Genomic DNA, 14493 nt, shown 5'->3' on the forward strand with positions numbered 1-14493 from the left:
AAGTTAAAAAAGAGACAAATGCTTATCAAAAAGCAGAGCAGACTCAAACACAGTACTTCAGAGATCTAACAAAATGGAAATGATGCCAAACTCCAGCAGGATAAAACTGTGAGTGAGAGCAAGTAGAAATAAAAAATCATATGTAAGGTAAAATAATACTAGACATCACAATTGACATGCACAACTACTTCACGTACACTGGAAGAGATGAGAAATCTGGAAAGCTCCAAGTTAATGATTTGGAGCACTCTAAACTAAGGTGCCACTTACCAGCACATATCACAGGTCTGAAATAATTTAACCTTCCATCTCAAAGGAAAAGAGTAATCTTACACGTCCGGAGTTTAAAGGCTTAGCAAAAACAAACACAAATTCAGAGCTACAGCTGAGCATGAGCTCTTCCTTGCTTCCACAGGTGTTCTGGATGCTTAGTATTTGTTGCTCAGGTGTTTTGAGTATTTAATCCTTACACACAGAAATTCAAAACAGTAAAAGAAAATCCATACTATTCAAACTCCTGCTAAACTGTACCTTCAGACATGTGCCTTTGCTCTCATTTGTTTAAATCACAGCTTCACCATGCACGTGAGATTATTGTACAGCCAGCTATGAAATGATTCTATTTAGCAGATTAAACACGTAGATGAGAGGAATGAGGTTAGAGAGACATAAAAAGGAATTCTGCAGAAAGCTGAGGAAGGAGGAGTGGAAGGAAGCATTTCACAGGGCTGAAAGGAGTCACCTCTTGGCTAATCAATTTGTCACTCTGCAGCTCCCTTGCTCAAGGGCCTCTCTCTTGTGTTACCTGCAGAGAACTACACTCCTTCTAGCAAATATATCATTTCATAAAATGCAGAAAGCAACACTCCCCTCTATCCCACGGTCTCCAGCAGCAAAAGCAGCTGTTTGTTTTGTTGCCTCGTGTTTCACCCACACAGTGGGTCAAAGTCAGGGATTTAATTTGCCCTTCCAAAAATTCAAGCAACATAGACCCAGGTATATTGCAATTCCTGAATTTTTTTTATTTTTTTTTTAAAAAGCTCTTTTTTCCACCATCACTACCACTAATGTACTGCCAATATCTCCAAAATCGCTTGGGTCAAGATGTTCAAATCTTTTCCACAGAAGAAAGAAGGGATAGTCTGTATCTAGGTAAATAGAAATACTAAGCACTGTAATTATTTAAAACAGCAAAGAAGAACCCAGCTAACACTAGATTATGCATCACAGCTGATGAACAGCCTGTCCTCTGATGCCCAAGAAGTCCCTGCAGTACGTAAAAAGCAGTTGTTCAGTTGTTTGTACATAAAAAGTTTCTCTCTATACACAAAATATCTGCTGCCTACCTGTAAGAACACATGTGGGAACTGTTTTTCCAGTGACTGAAAGTGAATATAACAAACCATTCAAATTAATGTTTGCAGAGAAATTACTAAATACCATAAGATTTAAAGCTACACTTTACTGACTATATTTATAAAATGCTATTTCAAGCCATCCTGTTCACTTGTATACACTAAAAAGCCTTTTTATGAATGCTGGATCATTTAAGCACAATCCACACACATCTTTTTTTATTCTTACATCCTTAGTTGTCAGTATTTCAATTCTTATGCTATATTTTGACATCTTGTCAAAAACGCCATCCCCTTCCATCACCAGCACTATTGCAAAAACAATCAAGGGAAATATTTTTTACAGAGTAGCTCAAAAACTTCCTACGATGGTCAAAAAGTAAAATATTGCAGCCTGACATACAAGAGTATTAAAAAACCCAACCCACAGTACAAAGGCAGGAAGGAATGTGGTACACATTGAATCATCCATTTATTTTTTAAGAACTACTTCACAGCTCTGAATAACAAGCTCTAGAAAACACTGGGAAACAAGAAGGAGAGTAATACTCCACTGCATTCATTCCTGTGATGGCATAACACACGAACAGAAGTACCTCAGCTGCAATCTTCTCAGAAATAGGTCTCTTATGTACCATAGGAAAGCCATTTCAGCAAAGCACCTGTCCCACAGAAATGCTTGAGGAAGGACTGCAGGTCATCATTTTTATATCCCAGCCACAGCACTCCCTCACACTTACCATTCTCACAAATGCCTGCACAATTCCCACCTCCTACATTAACGCATCTTATGAAGACACTGTTCTCTAAGAAACATTTTAGAAGGTAGGTGCTATTATCTGAATAACAGTGGTTTGAAATTTGTCCTGACAGCGTGACCGTGGTGCACAAAGACACAACTGCAGCAATGCAATACACCTACAGACAGGGGGGCAGCACCACCTGGAACCCTCAATTCATGGGCACAGGAAAGACCCTGTCACATTCACCACCATGAAACTGAACTTTGCAATGAAATGCATTCATCTACCATTTACTTCATCTTGCATACTCCATATTCATATGTAATGAATGTTATTTCATATTACATATTACATATTCATGTACATATTTATTTCATGTTTCTGAATAAGTTGTTCAGGGAATGGGTCTTTGAATATTTTGTTTACCTTCACAATATGCTGAGTCCCCTTGGACAGAGAGATAACCGTTCTTGCATTCACAAGTGGCTTTTGTGTTCCAGTTTTTGCACTCTGAGTTTTCACCACACCTGTGCCCCTCTGCACAGAAGTTATGGCCTAAAATACAAGGAACATGCAACAGGCTTTTAAAACATGTTTAGTTCAGATATTCAGCTATTTACATTGACTGTATCACTCAAAAACTTGAGCATTTTACATTCCAAATTCTCTCTATAAACATAGTTGGTGCACACAGACTTTTTTTTTGATTTCTCCATCAATTCATTCTCAGAAAAACCATTTTCTTTGAAAAGATATTTGTATGACTGGTTTTATTCAGGAAAAAAGACAACTCCAAAGCAGGAAGCAATGACAATTCATTACTGTTCAACTGAACCCACGTAGCATTAAGTCTCTGATTGTCAGGAAATGCAATGCTAATAAAATAACTTACATCAAAAGGACAATGAAGTGTAATATAAGAAAAAAAGCCCTCAAAATTCTCTTATTATGCACAGCCACGTGTGCTTTTAGTAGACCAAAATGAGACACTGCACAAAACTGTAGCGGTAGTCAAAGCAACCTCATACACTGCCTTGTAATTCTGTCAGCAAAAACCAGCTCAATTGTTTCTACAGTTTATAATTATTCCATGCACCATGTTCTATCAAGGGGAATTTTTATTAATCTCTCCTTTTTCCTTCACACAAGTTCCCAGTAATTTCTTTGTGAACAGTTTCTCTAATTCCTTATTTCTAGAAATAGGATGAACTTGCCCACCTCCTTCTGTAAAGGTACAAGTGGCTGAAATTCTTTCTTTATGATTTTCAGTATTTCTCAGAGACATGTCAACATCTTTCTCTGCTTAAGTCTAAAGTGAAAGTAATTGTAACTTCATCTCTAAAGGCACTCCACTGGAAGTTAAGAAATAACTTACAGAATTTGACAACAGAAATTTTTTTTCCTCCCTTCACTGATGTATATTCTATGGATTTTCCCTATAATATCCAAGAGTCTATTTCTATTTGTCTGAGATCTATAAGCAGTCATTTTGGTAAATCCTATTTTCTATCCATTTTCTGTCCTGGAAGGAGGAAAAGCAGAAACCCACACATATCTACTGGTATTCCAGCTTGTGCTGATCTGAACACCAGAACTGTTTCTGCCAGTTACACCTGGTCATAAAGGAGCAAACTAAAAGTTCTCTTTCATTGATCATAAACTTCCTAAAACCCCCTAAAAACAGCTAAGAAAAAACACAACCCAGACTTTAACATCTAAATGCCAGATTCAGGTCTCTATTTATGTCCCTTGCTTTGATATCATATTTTAATGTATTTTTAGTTGTCTATCCCTTGCTTTGATATCATATTTTAATATATTTTTAGTTGTCTATCCCTTGCTTTCTATTATATTTTAATGCATTTTTAGTTGTCTATCCCTTGCCTTGATATCATATTTTAATGTGTTTTTAGTTTTCTATCCCTTCCTTTGATATTATATTTTACTGTATTTTTACACACACACTTCAGTTGTGTACTAATTGAACAGTCAGGTGGTGCCAGCTTAGTGCACTCCAGATTTATGTGTCTCATCATCTAATGTTGAGTTCTGAGGTAATTTTTTAAAAATGTTAACACTTGTTAGCAGTGTCAACATCCAATTCTACACTTAAAGTTCAAATTCATTTTACTAACAGCCAAGGTACCTTTCCTTGTGCTCAGCTGGTTCCTTCTTTCATTGTAATCCAGCATGAGAAAAAGAACCAATTCCCTTAATGAAACCTTCAGTTATCCCTTCTAGTCTTTACTCATTTCACAGTCTGGTAAAAACAACTCAAGTATTCCAGATCCAGCCTTGTGGAGCCCAGGTACATTTCAGACTGGTAAAATAGGGTGCCAATACACTGCCTTTAGCCATTTATGCAATCACAGTACTTGACTTCTCATTTCTGCCTTTATAACTATAATTGAAACTGAACACTGGAACCCATTTCCTCCAACTCACCCCTTCAGCATCTGATTTATGGTACCCATGCAGGATTACTATTCTACTGGCATTCCAGATAATATACAAGAGACAGTAACTTTTATAATATTTTCTTTGTTTCCCCTAAGAGTATGACATCCTGGTCTGCTTCCTGCTTCTTTAGAATAAAAATTCTCCTTTGAGGTCATATGCACTATGAGCTTGATTTGACTATTATTGGGTCAGAACCTCTGTAACATAGCAGTGTATTGAGCTGGGCAGTATGAAAATATCACATGGATGGTTACTCTGTCTCAGGCTATTTGGTTTATATTTAGTTCTATTTCCCTCTCATCCAAACCTGTAAAAAAAAATTTCATCTCTATCAGTATGTTTTAGTCACAAGTGTGCTGGTATGTAGCATCATGCAACTTTCTGCAACAAAATTCTGTTTCCAGGCTCTTTTTATCCCAGTGAATCAACATTTTACCTCATGATCAGCCCATGGCAAATTTAAGACAATTAGCCAAGTTGGTGGCTTCTCAGAGTTAACTCCAATCACAAGTCCCAGATCAACCACTCCAACAGCACTTTTTCCCAAGCACAAGCCCGTGAATAATTTTCCCATCACAGCCCTGTGAATCCTTCATTGTTTATTTACCATCTCTGAAACCTATCTGTAGACATGATGGCTACCCCACCTATCCATTTTTTGCCACTAGAGCTGTCACCTGTTTTTAAAAAAATCTCTGGAAAAATCTGCATTGATTTTGTTTCCTTTATCAACTCAAATACAGTCTCCAACCAGAATCAGCTTTTCAAGCTTGAAGACTATGAAAAGAGCATTACATTAAAAAAAATCTAAAAAATTATTTCAATGTCTATTTTATATTGAAATAATAATTTTAATAATTAATTTCGATATTTAGTTTTTAAAATTAAGTTTTAGAAGTAATGTCACTTCTGTAACTTGAGAAAATAAAGCACCTTTTCCCAAGCACAAGCCAGTGATTAATTTTAACATCACAGCCCTGTGAGTCCCTCATTGTGCATTTGCCATCTCTGAACCTTATCTGTAGATATGATGGCTACTCTACCTATCCATTTTTTGCCACTAGAGCTGTCACCTGTTTTTAAAAAAATCTCTGGAAAAATCTGTATTGGTCTTCTTTCCTTTATCAATTCAAATATGAACAGTCTCCACCCAGAATAAGCTTTTCAAGCTTGAAGGCTATTAAAAGAACATTACATAAAAAAATCTAAAGAATTATTTTAACACCTATTTTATATTTAAATAATAGTATTAATAATTAATTTCAATATTTAATTTTAAAAATTAAGTTTTATAAGTAATGCCAGTTCTGTAACTTGAGAAAATCAAGGCTCTAAAAGACATTCCATTTTTCTCCTGTCATTAGGAATACACAATCATAGAACATCCACTATGCTCTAGACTGTCTTGGCATTTATTATCACCAAAGACCTGTGAAACACTGATTCCTCCCTGTTAAAACTGCTGTGTAGAAGTGACTCCACTTCACTTTCCAACAGCATTTCAGCAAAAGTGTTCAACACCTCTGTGAGTGGATAGTGGAAGCCATTCCTGCTAAGAGCACACATGGTGCTACAACATTTCATGTCACCAAGCTTTTACAAAACAACTGTAATTTAAGCTTAACCAGCAGGAAAAAATATACTTGAGAGAACAGAAGAGCAAGGGTTCACTGTGCCTCTGTCTGAAAAAGTACACCATTGCTTGCATCAGAGGTCTGTCCGGAGATACTTTTTTTCCCAGCAGAAATGCAAAATTAGCACTACAAAAGAGCCAAAAGATGATTATCAAGGATGTGTGGTTCTTGGATTTCTTAGACATTGGTCCAGATTCTCCCCAGCATGAGTTTTAGAGCCAAATATCTGATTGTTATTAATTCTTTGGTGTGAAATGGCTGATAGGATTCCTTAAAAATACCTCCAGAGGTGCCAAAAGCACCCACTGATGCTGCAGTGGGATCCCTAAATCCCACATGGGCAGGAGATAGCAGAGGGCATGAATCTCCACTGCCCAGCCAAAATAACAATTCATTCAGAATATTCAGCAAAGTCTTATCTGAGATAGTCAGCTCCTCTCTAAATATAAGAATGGCTTAAAATAGAATCATCACAGCAAGCAGGCAATTGGAGAGGATTTAACAAAACCACAGAAAATCTTAAACAGTTCTGATAATCTTAACGAATTTCAGGCCAGCACAGATGACAAGGCAAGCATGAATTAAAATTACAGATGAATGCATTCAGAACAGATGCCAGAAACCATCTTCCCTGCACATACACACACAATTCCTGCACAACAGCCCTTCAAAGTCATCCAAAACACAATTAGGTACCACCAGGGGAATGAATGAAATATTCAAGAGTGTGTTTAGATTTTTATAGGCCTGATGACCTCTGTTCGTTCCCCAGACATTTCTGATAACATTGCTCTCTTCCTTCATCAAAGCTGCTGAAATGTTTGCTCTTTTTCTTAAAAAATATAAATTTCTTTCCACTCCTTCATTCTGAACATAGAATGACCATTAATAAATGTACTAAGACAATTAGGAAAAGAACCAGACACACGCTAGCAGCCATAAAACCATCACGGTTTCTTCTGCAGCATCAAGAACTGCACAAATGGGTAGGCCTTAGTTGCCCCAAGTCAGATATCTCAAATTAAAAATTTATTCCATTTTGGGATGTTGGGACCCAGGACATTTCTCTGGCTGCCCAGGAGGACTCCAGACCCTGGCAGGGGCTCAGAGACCTTGGCACAGAGTCACAAGCACCTGTGCCTTTGATTTTAGCCCATGGAAACAATTACCAACCTTGTGTGAGGAGTTACAAGCCACAAGGGTTTGAGTAGAATGATAGTGAATTTGTCACAGGGTGAAAAAAGTAGAATTTTAGGGATTTAGAATGGGGGTTCAAAAGGCAAGATGGAGGAATTTGGGCGTGTCCTGTCCTTCTCCTTCTTGTCCTCCATCTTCTGCTGTGATGCTGACACTTCTGGGTTGGTTTAGAGTAGAGATAGACTGTCTAACATGGGTGATGGGTATTGGAAAATTATTGTAAATATTGTACACACAGTTCTTAGTATAAAAAGCCAACTCAGCCCTGAGGGCGGGCAGTGTGCCACTGACTGACCTGCTGAATGGACCTCGGTAGGTCAAAGAATTTTATCGATAACAGAAAATAAACAACCTTGAAAAGCAGAACAGAAGAATCCTGACTCCTTCATCGGCTGTTGGGCTGGGAAAAAGAGACTCTCTAACCCATCTCCGGGTCATCCTGACCACACAGACTCTGACACTGGGACACCTGAACATTGCTCCCATCTTTCCAAGCAACATCTCTCAAGTTGTGGCTCCCGGAACAACTTTTGCAGAGCAGCACACTAAGCTGCATCCAGGTTTTTCATACTTGGTGATTTGGCTTAATTATTGATTGTAAAATGCAAGAACCCAATCAAGACTTCAGCTGCAATCAATACATTTTAGACCCATATCTCTTCCTACTTTTTTTATGGTCAACACTGATGTGCCTCTCCTTGCTTCTGAGGGTTTCCTTCTAACTTCTGGACAATGTTCTGTATTTCTTACAATAGCCTTAGCTGTTCATATCAAAAACTGTAAAACCCCTGTTCTCTTGCTATTCAAGATATCCTCCATTTCACTGTTTTATACTGAGAAATCTCTAAATGTGAAAACAAAACTTGTTATACTGCTTCTGTTAAAGCACCAGCAAATGTTCAAAAATCCAAGGTAGTTCCAATCTCAAAATCTTTTCTACTGTTGGGATTTAACCCCATAGTTACAACATAATTATGTAAGGTAAATCTGAGGGAGAAGTCATGGAAGAGTGTTAGAATTTGCATTACCAATTATGTCTTTCCATGATCTGAATCAGTTTTTAATGAGTCATGTGCGAAGCAGCACTTTGAACAGCAGCTTTCACACCTTCAGAGACTGTGGACAGAACTCAGTTGTCTGACATAAAACAGCAAATTCATACATTCTTTCAAGCTGCTCTATGAATGCAGAGCTTATTACACAGTGCTTATCTGTGTGCAATAGAATAATGGTAACTACACAGCCTAACAAGCTTAAAAAGATTTCTTCTTTTTCAGACAGAAAGCTATTCTAAATCCTAAGTAATGCTACAACTATGTTTAGAAATAAACTAATTCATATTTATCAACTGCCATTAAATCTTAATAAATCTAAAACCTTGAAATAACTCCTACCTCACAGCAATAAATGGGAAAAATTCAATTTCTGAAGAGTCAAACCTCAGTTTCACAGCCAGGCAGGAAGAGATGAGAAACATGCACAACTGAAGAGCCTTCTCACCCTCTAAGTGAAAAACTAACAACCTTCCCAAAGCAGCACAAAGAGGGGTGGCAGAAGCCCCAGTTTTAGAATTAAATGCTGCTCCCTGCTGTAAAATGTATATTTCACCTCATCAATAAGATTCTCCCTTTCCTCCTAACGAGTATCAGCAGGCAATCTAAATCCATCAGTCCCACCATACTGCAGGACAGCAAATAATTCTTTTCTCTAGAAACAAAACCAGTGTCACTACTTCATTATTTCATCACACTCTTTCTTTTAAGAAGAGCACATCTGAAGTTGCTAAGGCTGTTAAGGCTATTTTTACATATTTAAAATTGTGAGCACAACAACATAAAAATTCTCTCATGAAGTTTTATTTGAATCACTCATGCAAAAGAGAAAAGAAATCCACTCTTTCAAAATTATACACTGTCTTTGGCAAGGAGAAAAACAGCTAAAGGGAACAATAAAACACTTTCATTACACTATTTTTTATATTAGTTCTGTCCCTGGGCTATAAAAAATGTAGCAGGCATGCTGTAAGGAAAATGAGTGATTCTCAAAAGTAGCAAAAAATGTATTTTGTGACACGAGTCTTTGTGAAACTTGAAAATTAAGTAAATTTTCTGTAAGCCTAAAAGACAGTTTAATAACACCACATTGTCCTGCTGGAAAGTATAAAGTGGCCACATAGTTAAAGTAGACATTTATATTAAAGCACAGAGATGAAAGGAAAAACTGGATATACTCTACATGGCAGCCAAGGATAGATGCCATATACAGATGTGGGGAGGTCCATTTATAAATTCAGTTCATGAAATCACACAAATAAACTGTCATTTTAAAGCAGAGCTCTTCCATACTGCTCTCACCTGTATACCTCACACAACCACTTCCCTGAAATCCGGAAATTGCCTCTTAGCAATGTGCTATTACCTTCTGCTGCACTATAAACTCACGGGGCAAGCCTGAAGAGGAGCAGGCATTATTTGCTGGCTTTATCTTCCCTACCATTTACAAACAATAATGACCATCCAGGAAGGCCACCAGCTCTGCACATAACAGTATTCAACTCTTTTTGTTGCTGACTCACAATTTCCAGCTCCATAAACACCTCAGATTTATGTTTTACCCTGAAGAAGCTATGGCACTCATCTGTTATTGTGGCAAGTATTTCAGAGGGTACAGTCTCATACCACAGCATCATGAAGATTCTGTATTTCTGTGCTTTTCTTTCCTTCTGCTGATCCCCTCATATGTATCCCTTCATTACATGGAAATTCCTTTCCTCCAGCTAGAAAAGCACAAGATGAAACCCTTTCAACTTTGCCCAATTCAGCAAATATATTCTATAATTCTACAGAACATGAAATTCAGTAGAAGGCTTCTGTTTCCACAACTACAAATACTAAAAACTCACAAATTGCTACAAAGCCCAGAACCCAGCAGTCACCAACATGCACTGACAAAATTAACACAGAAATAATATTCTTCTTTAACACTGCTAGTAAACATTTGCTAAATATTCTGTTGAATAACTTAAGGCTTAGCTAAGGACTAATGTGACAAATTACCCGCATCATCATTCATAAAATGTGGAATTTGCATGTGATGCGCAAATGGTCTGTGTGGCCTTCCAACAAATAATTTTGCTTATTCAGGACAGCAATTATTACAATGTCTTCCTTACTTCTTTGGCTTAGACAAAAAGAAGCTGAACACAGTCTCTGAAAGAAGTCAGTTCTGCAAACAAGAGAAGCCATCTATCCTTTCCCAGTAAAGGATATGTTGGAACAGAACAGGATCACAAACTGTGGCCTGCTTGCTATAACAGAGAGCACCTGTTTGCTGGATAAAACCCATATCAAATATGGAATTTGTAATAAATATCCATTTTTAACAACAGCACATGATAAAATTACATACTACCACTTGGGGTTGCATGCAATTGAAGTCAAGCAGCATATATTCTATTTCAAGATATAAAAGCAACTTATGAGTGCTAAATTGAATTTATGCCTTTGTAAAGTTGACAAAATTAATCATATCTTTAAGCATCATTTTCAAAAGAATTTTAAAAAGCCATGATGAAATACAAAAAGAGGAGGTATTGTTTTAGCAGTCAGCTAAAGCAGAACTGAAGTGAAAGTTTAATGTGTCAAATTGAATGCATCATGTACCTGTGTTCTGGGAAGGGAAAATACAATTTCTTCCCTTGCTTCTAGAGACCATCACATAAATATACATATTCATCTTATATTATAAATAATGAAGCCAGTTTGGGAATGAATATCTAAAAAGAGGACCTATCACTAACAATAATATGGAAGTGAATAATTATGGAACTTTATCTTCCATCAACTTTGAAGCTTTCGTATTTCTAATCCTTTTAAGTAATGAATACATTCTTTTTCAGCACTGCACTACATCAAACTGGGCCATCTGTTAAGAAGTGTCATTAAGACATCCAGCCCTCTGAGGGACACAGAAGCAACATTTACTGCTTGCTTAAATAGTTGCAGATGTTTCTAGAAACCGCTAAACTAATTAATGTGTATATTCTCAGACCATGACCCAAGAGGGAGTCTCAAGCATACTGGTCCCTGCAACCACATGCATGTGTTTTTAAGTTCAAGGCCTCAGTAAATATTTAACCATGTATATTTACTAATTAATATTTATTGGCAGAGGGAGAGGTTGAGAGCCCCTTCATCGCCATCTGCAATGGCACTGCAGGAATTTATCCACAGGCAAGACAAATATTGCAGCAGACCTCAATAACCATCTAAGCCTCCACGTGTCTCATGCTCATTTGGCACCTCCTGCTTGAATTTCTGAGGTGCATCACTAAAGGCTGAATGTGAGTCCTGAGAGACCAGGCTCCCCTTGAGCCCATCTGAGACTCAGCACCAAGGGAGAGATGAGGAACAGAGATACAATACCCAGGGAATGGTTATTCACCCAGCAATGCACCGATTAGAACACATTTTTTAAAAAAAAGCTTGCTCAAGCCTTAACATTGTGATACCTGCATGTTCCTCATTTAAGGGGATTTCCTCAATTAAGGTTTTAGTTATTGCCTGTTCAGTCTGCTCCAGCCTACAACCAGGACTCACGTGGCTGAAAGGAAGAGGAACCTGCGTCTCAATATCCTCTGTAAGGAGGAAAAATGAGGTTCTGGGCTCTAGCACTCATTTTTTCATTTTTGTTTTGCATTGGTACTATTTCATTGTCCAGCTTAATTCATAAATTAGTCCTGAGAGTGCTCAGATCTAAATCAACCTCCTTATATCCATCCAACTAGAATCTTAATGCTATTTTTGAGATTTTAAAATAAAGACCTTGAAAAAACACTGTCAAATGCCTGCAGTTGCAGGTATAAGGAACAAAATATATTTCTTTTTCAAATACAACATCCTTTTAATAGGATGTTTTAGGAGATAATGGTTCCTTTCTCCTCCACCTCTTCCTTTTCTCCCTCCTCCTGCCAAACTCAGTTCAATTACAGCTTTGTATCTGCTAAGTCTTCTAACCAAAGGAGTATCACAGAGTGGTTTTAGAATCATGCTTATAGAGGTACTTAATATCTTAGTAAAAAGGAATTGCTTTTTTCAATGTATTTCCTGTTGAATCAACAACTTGTATTCCTTCCAGGCTGGCTTACCTCTACAAACACTGCAGCACTGGTTCTCTGGAAGAACATGATCCTTTTCTGAGCAGTTCAGTGGTGGACAGGTCTCTGTTACTTTGACTAAAACTCCATTCTGAAAATAAACAACATTTTTTTAAAAATTACATTAGTGAAAATACATGCAGTGGCAAGGATCACATACTTTTCCATCCACAGCACTAGTAATCCCCTGTAACAACACTGGTAAATTAGCAAGAAGCAAGTTAAGTTCAGTTGTTCCACCATAACATCAAATCTGCAGTAATCTACTGTGCATTTCTCTGCATTAAAAAAAAAATTAAAAGGCAAGGCATTTCACCTCAAAATTCTATGCTAGTTTTACCAAATATGTAGTCTCATATTTGGTAAAAGCCTCATTTGGTTAAAGTCTCAATATGTAGTCTCATATTTGGTACAAGTCTCATTTTACCAACATGTAGTTATCTTCTTTTCAAGTATTCGAAGGAATTTAAGAATTTCAATCCAGCTTAAATATAGTCTTCCTGCTTTCTGCAAATCTGAGTTTTATTCCTGTTACTTCCCAGTCCACACACTGCATTGATAAGTTATTCAACTCCAATTTACACAGCAAGACCAGTATTTTCAAGTGTTGTGTTGTTCTGTCGTGTCCAAGAGTCTGCTCTTTAGAATTACTGATCACCTTATTTCCAAAGTTAGATCCTTCAGAGAAGAAAGCTCACCTTGAGCAAGCCCCACAGAAACTGCTGTGGAAAAATCAAGCTAAAGACATTGCTATGATTTTAATTTCTAGATTTAGAATAAGACTATGATAGGAGGTCTAGATGCTGATAGAAGTTTTCTGTAATCACAGACATAGAGCCTTCATGGAGAGATTTTTCCACCAAATTTTACTCCATCTTCTCTCATCCAGCAGATCAGCCTCACTTTGTCTCCAGACCAAACAGCTCTACAGCACTTAGTTCCCTGTTTCTTAACATCTTGTCCCAAAATAGCCTCCTCTTTTACCTTATCCCCCTCTCCAGCCTCCTCCATACCATAATTTACTTGTTCAGCACCCCTTCTGCAGCTATGCCAGCACTGAAAACTAGCAAGTGGAGCAAAAATTAACAACTGGGATTTCTGCTCACTAGGAACTACAGTAACTACCCCACACGACTGCCCACACCTGAGTAATCTCATTTTCCAAGCTATGAAACTCCACTAAGAAAGCAGGCAGCCTGCTATGTTGCCAAAACCCCTTTTAACATCAGTCTAGAACACTTTTCATGGCATCTGATGTCAGAACAAAAAGGTGGAATAAGAATTTCTGCCTTCCTCAAATGAAGAAATTTCACTTTCCAGCTATCATGAGCGCAGAGATAAGTTTACAAATACGATCCAAACATATCTAGGGCTGGGAAAGCAGAGGAAAACCAATAACAAAAATAGACAAAATCTCATTAAAGCGATCATTCTCATAATCTGAAGGACCAGATGTGGTGTTTGTGAGGGTCCCCAGGATGAGGTGAGAATCTGACTCCATGTTCTCAAAAGGCTGATTTATTATTTTATTTTATGACATTATATTAAAAGAATGCTATACTAAAACTATACTAAAGAAAGAGAAAGGATACATCAGAAGGTTTAACAAGAATTATAATGAAAACTCATGACTGAGTCAGAGTCTGACACAGCTGGACTGGGATTGGTTATTGAGTTAAAACAATTCACATGAAACCAATCAAACATTCACCTGTTGGTAAGCAATGTCCAGACCACATTCCAAAGCAATCAGATAATTATTTACATTCTGTTTCTGAGGCTTCTCAGCTTCCCAGGAGAAGAAATCCTGGCAAAGGGAATTTTCAGAAAATATCACGGTGACAACCAGATACATGACTTTGAAGAAAGGATATTGAAATTACCTGTGAGTGCACCCTGCATGAAGAAACACCCAGTGCAGAAGCTTGCCCTCACAGCTACACAACACT

The 14493-nt window shown here is 37.5% G+C and overlaps 1 protein-coding gene across 2 annotated transcripts in view; it reads right to left on the reverse strand.

Annotated features, from left to right (window-relative positions):
* The window catches only part of NELL1 (neural EGFL like 1), a 278091-nt gene that overhangs the window by 186273 nt on the left and 77325 nt on the right, over positions 1 to 14493 (reverse strand). For both annotated transcript variants that reach the window (XM_059474163.1, XM_059474162.1), the window contains exons 11-12: positions 12536 to 12635; positions 2525 to 2653 (exon numbers count right to left, since the gene is read on the reverse strand). In XM_059474163.1, coding sequence (XP_059330146.1) covers positions 2525 to 2653; positions 12536 to 12635 — 229 coding nt within the window. The remainder of the gene's footprint in view (positions 1 to 2524; positions 2654 to 12535; positions 12636 to 14493) is intronic.

The sequence above is a fragment of the Ammospiza nelsoni genome, chromosome 6 (assembly GCF_027579445.1).
Source record: "Ammospiza nelsoni isolate bAmmNel1 chromosome 6, bAmmNel1.pri, whole genome shotgun sequence".
Classification (NCBI taxonomy): Eukaryota; Metazoa; Chordata; class Aves; order Passeriformes; family Passerellidae; genus Ammospiza; species Ammospiza nelsoni.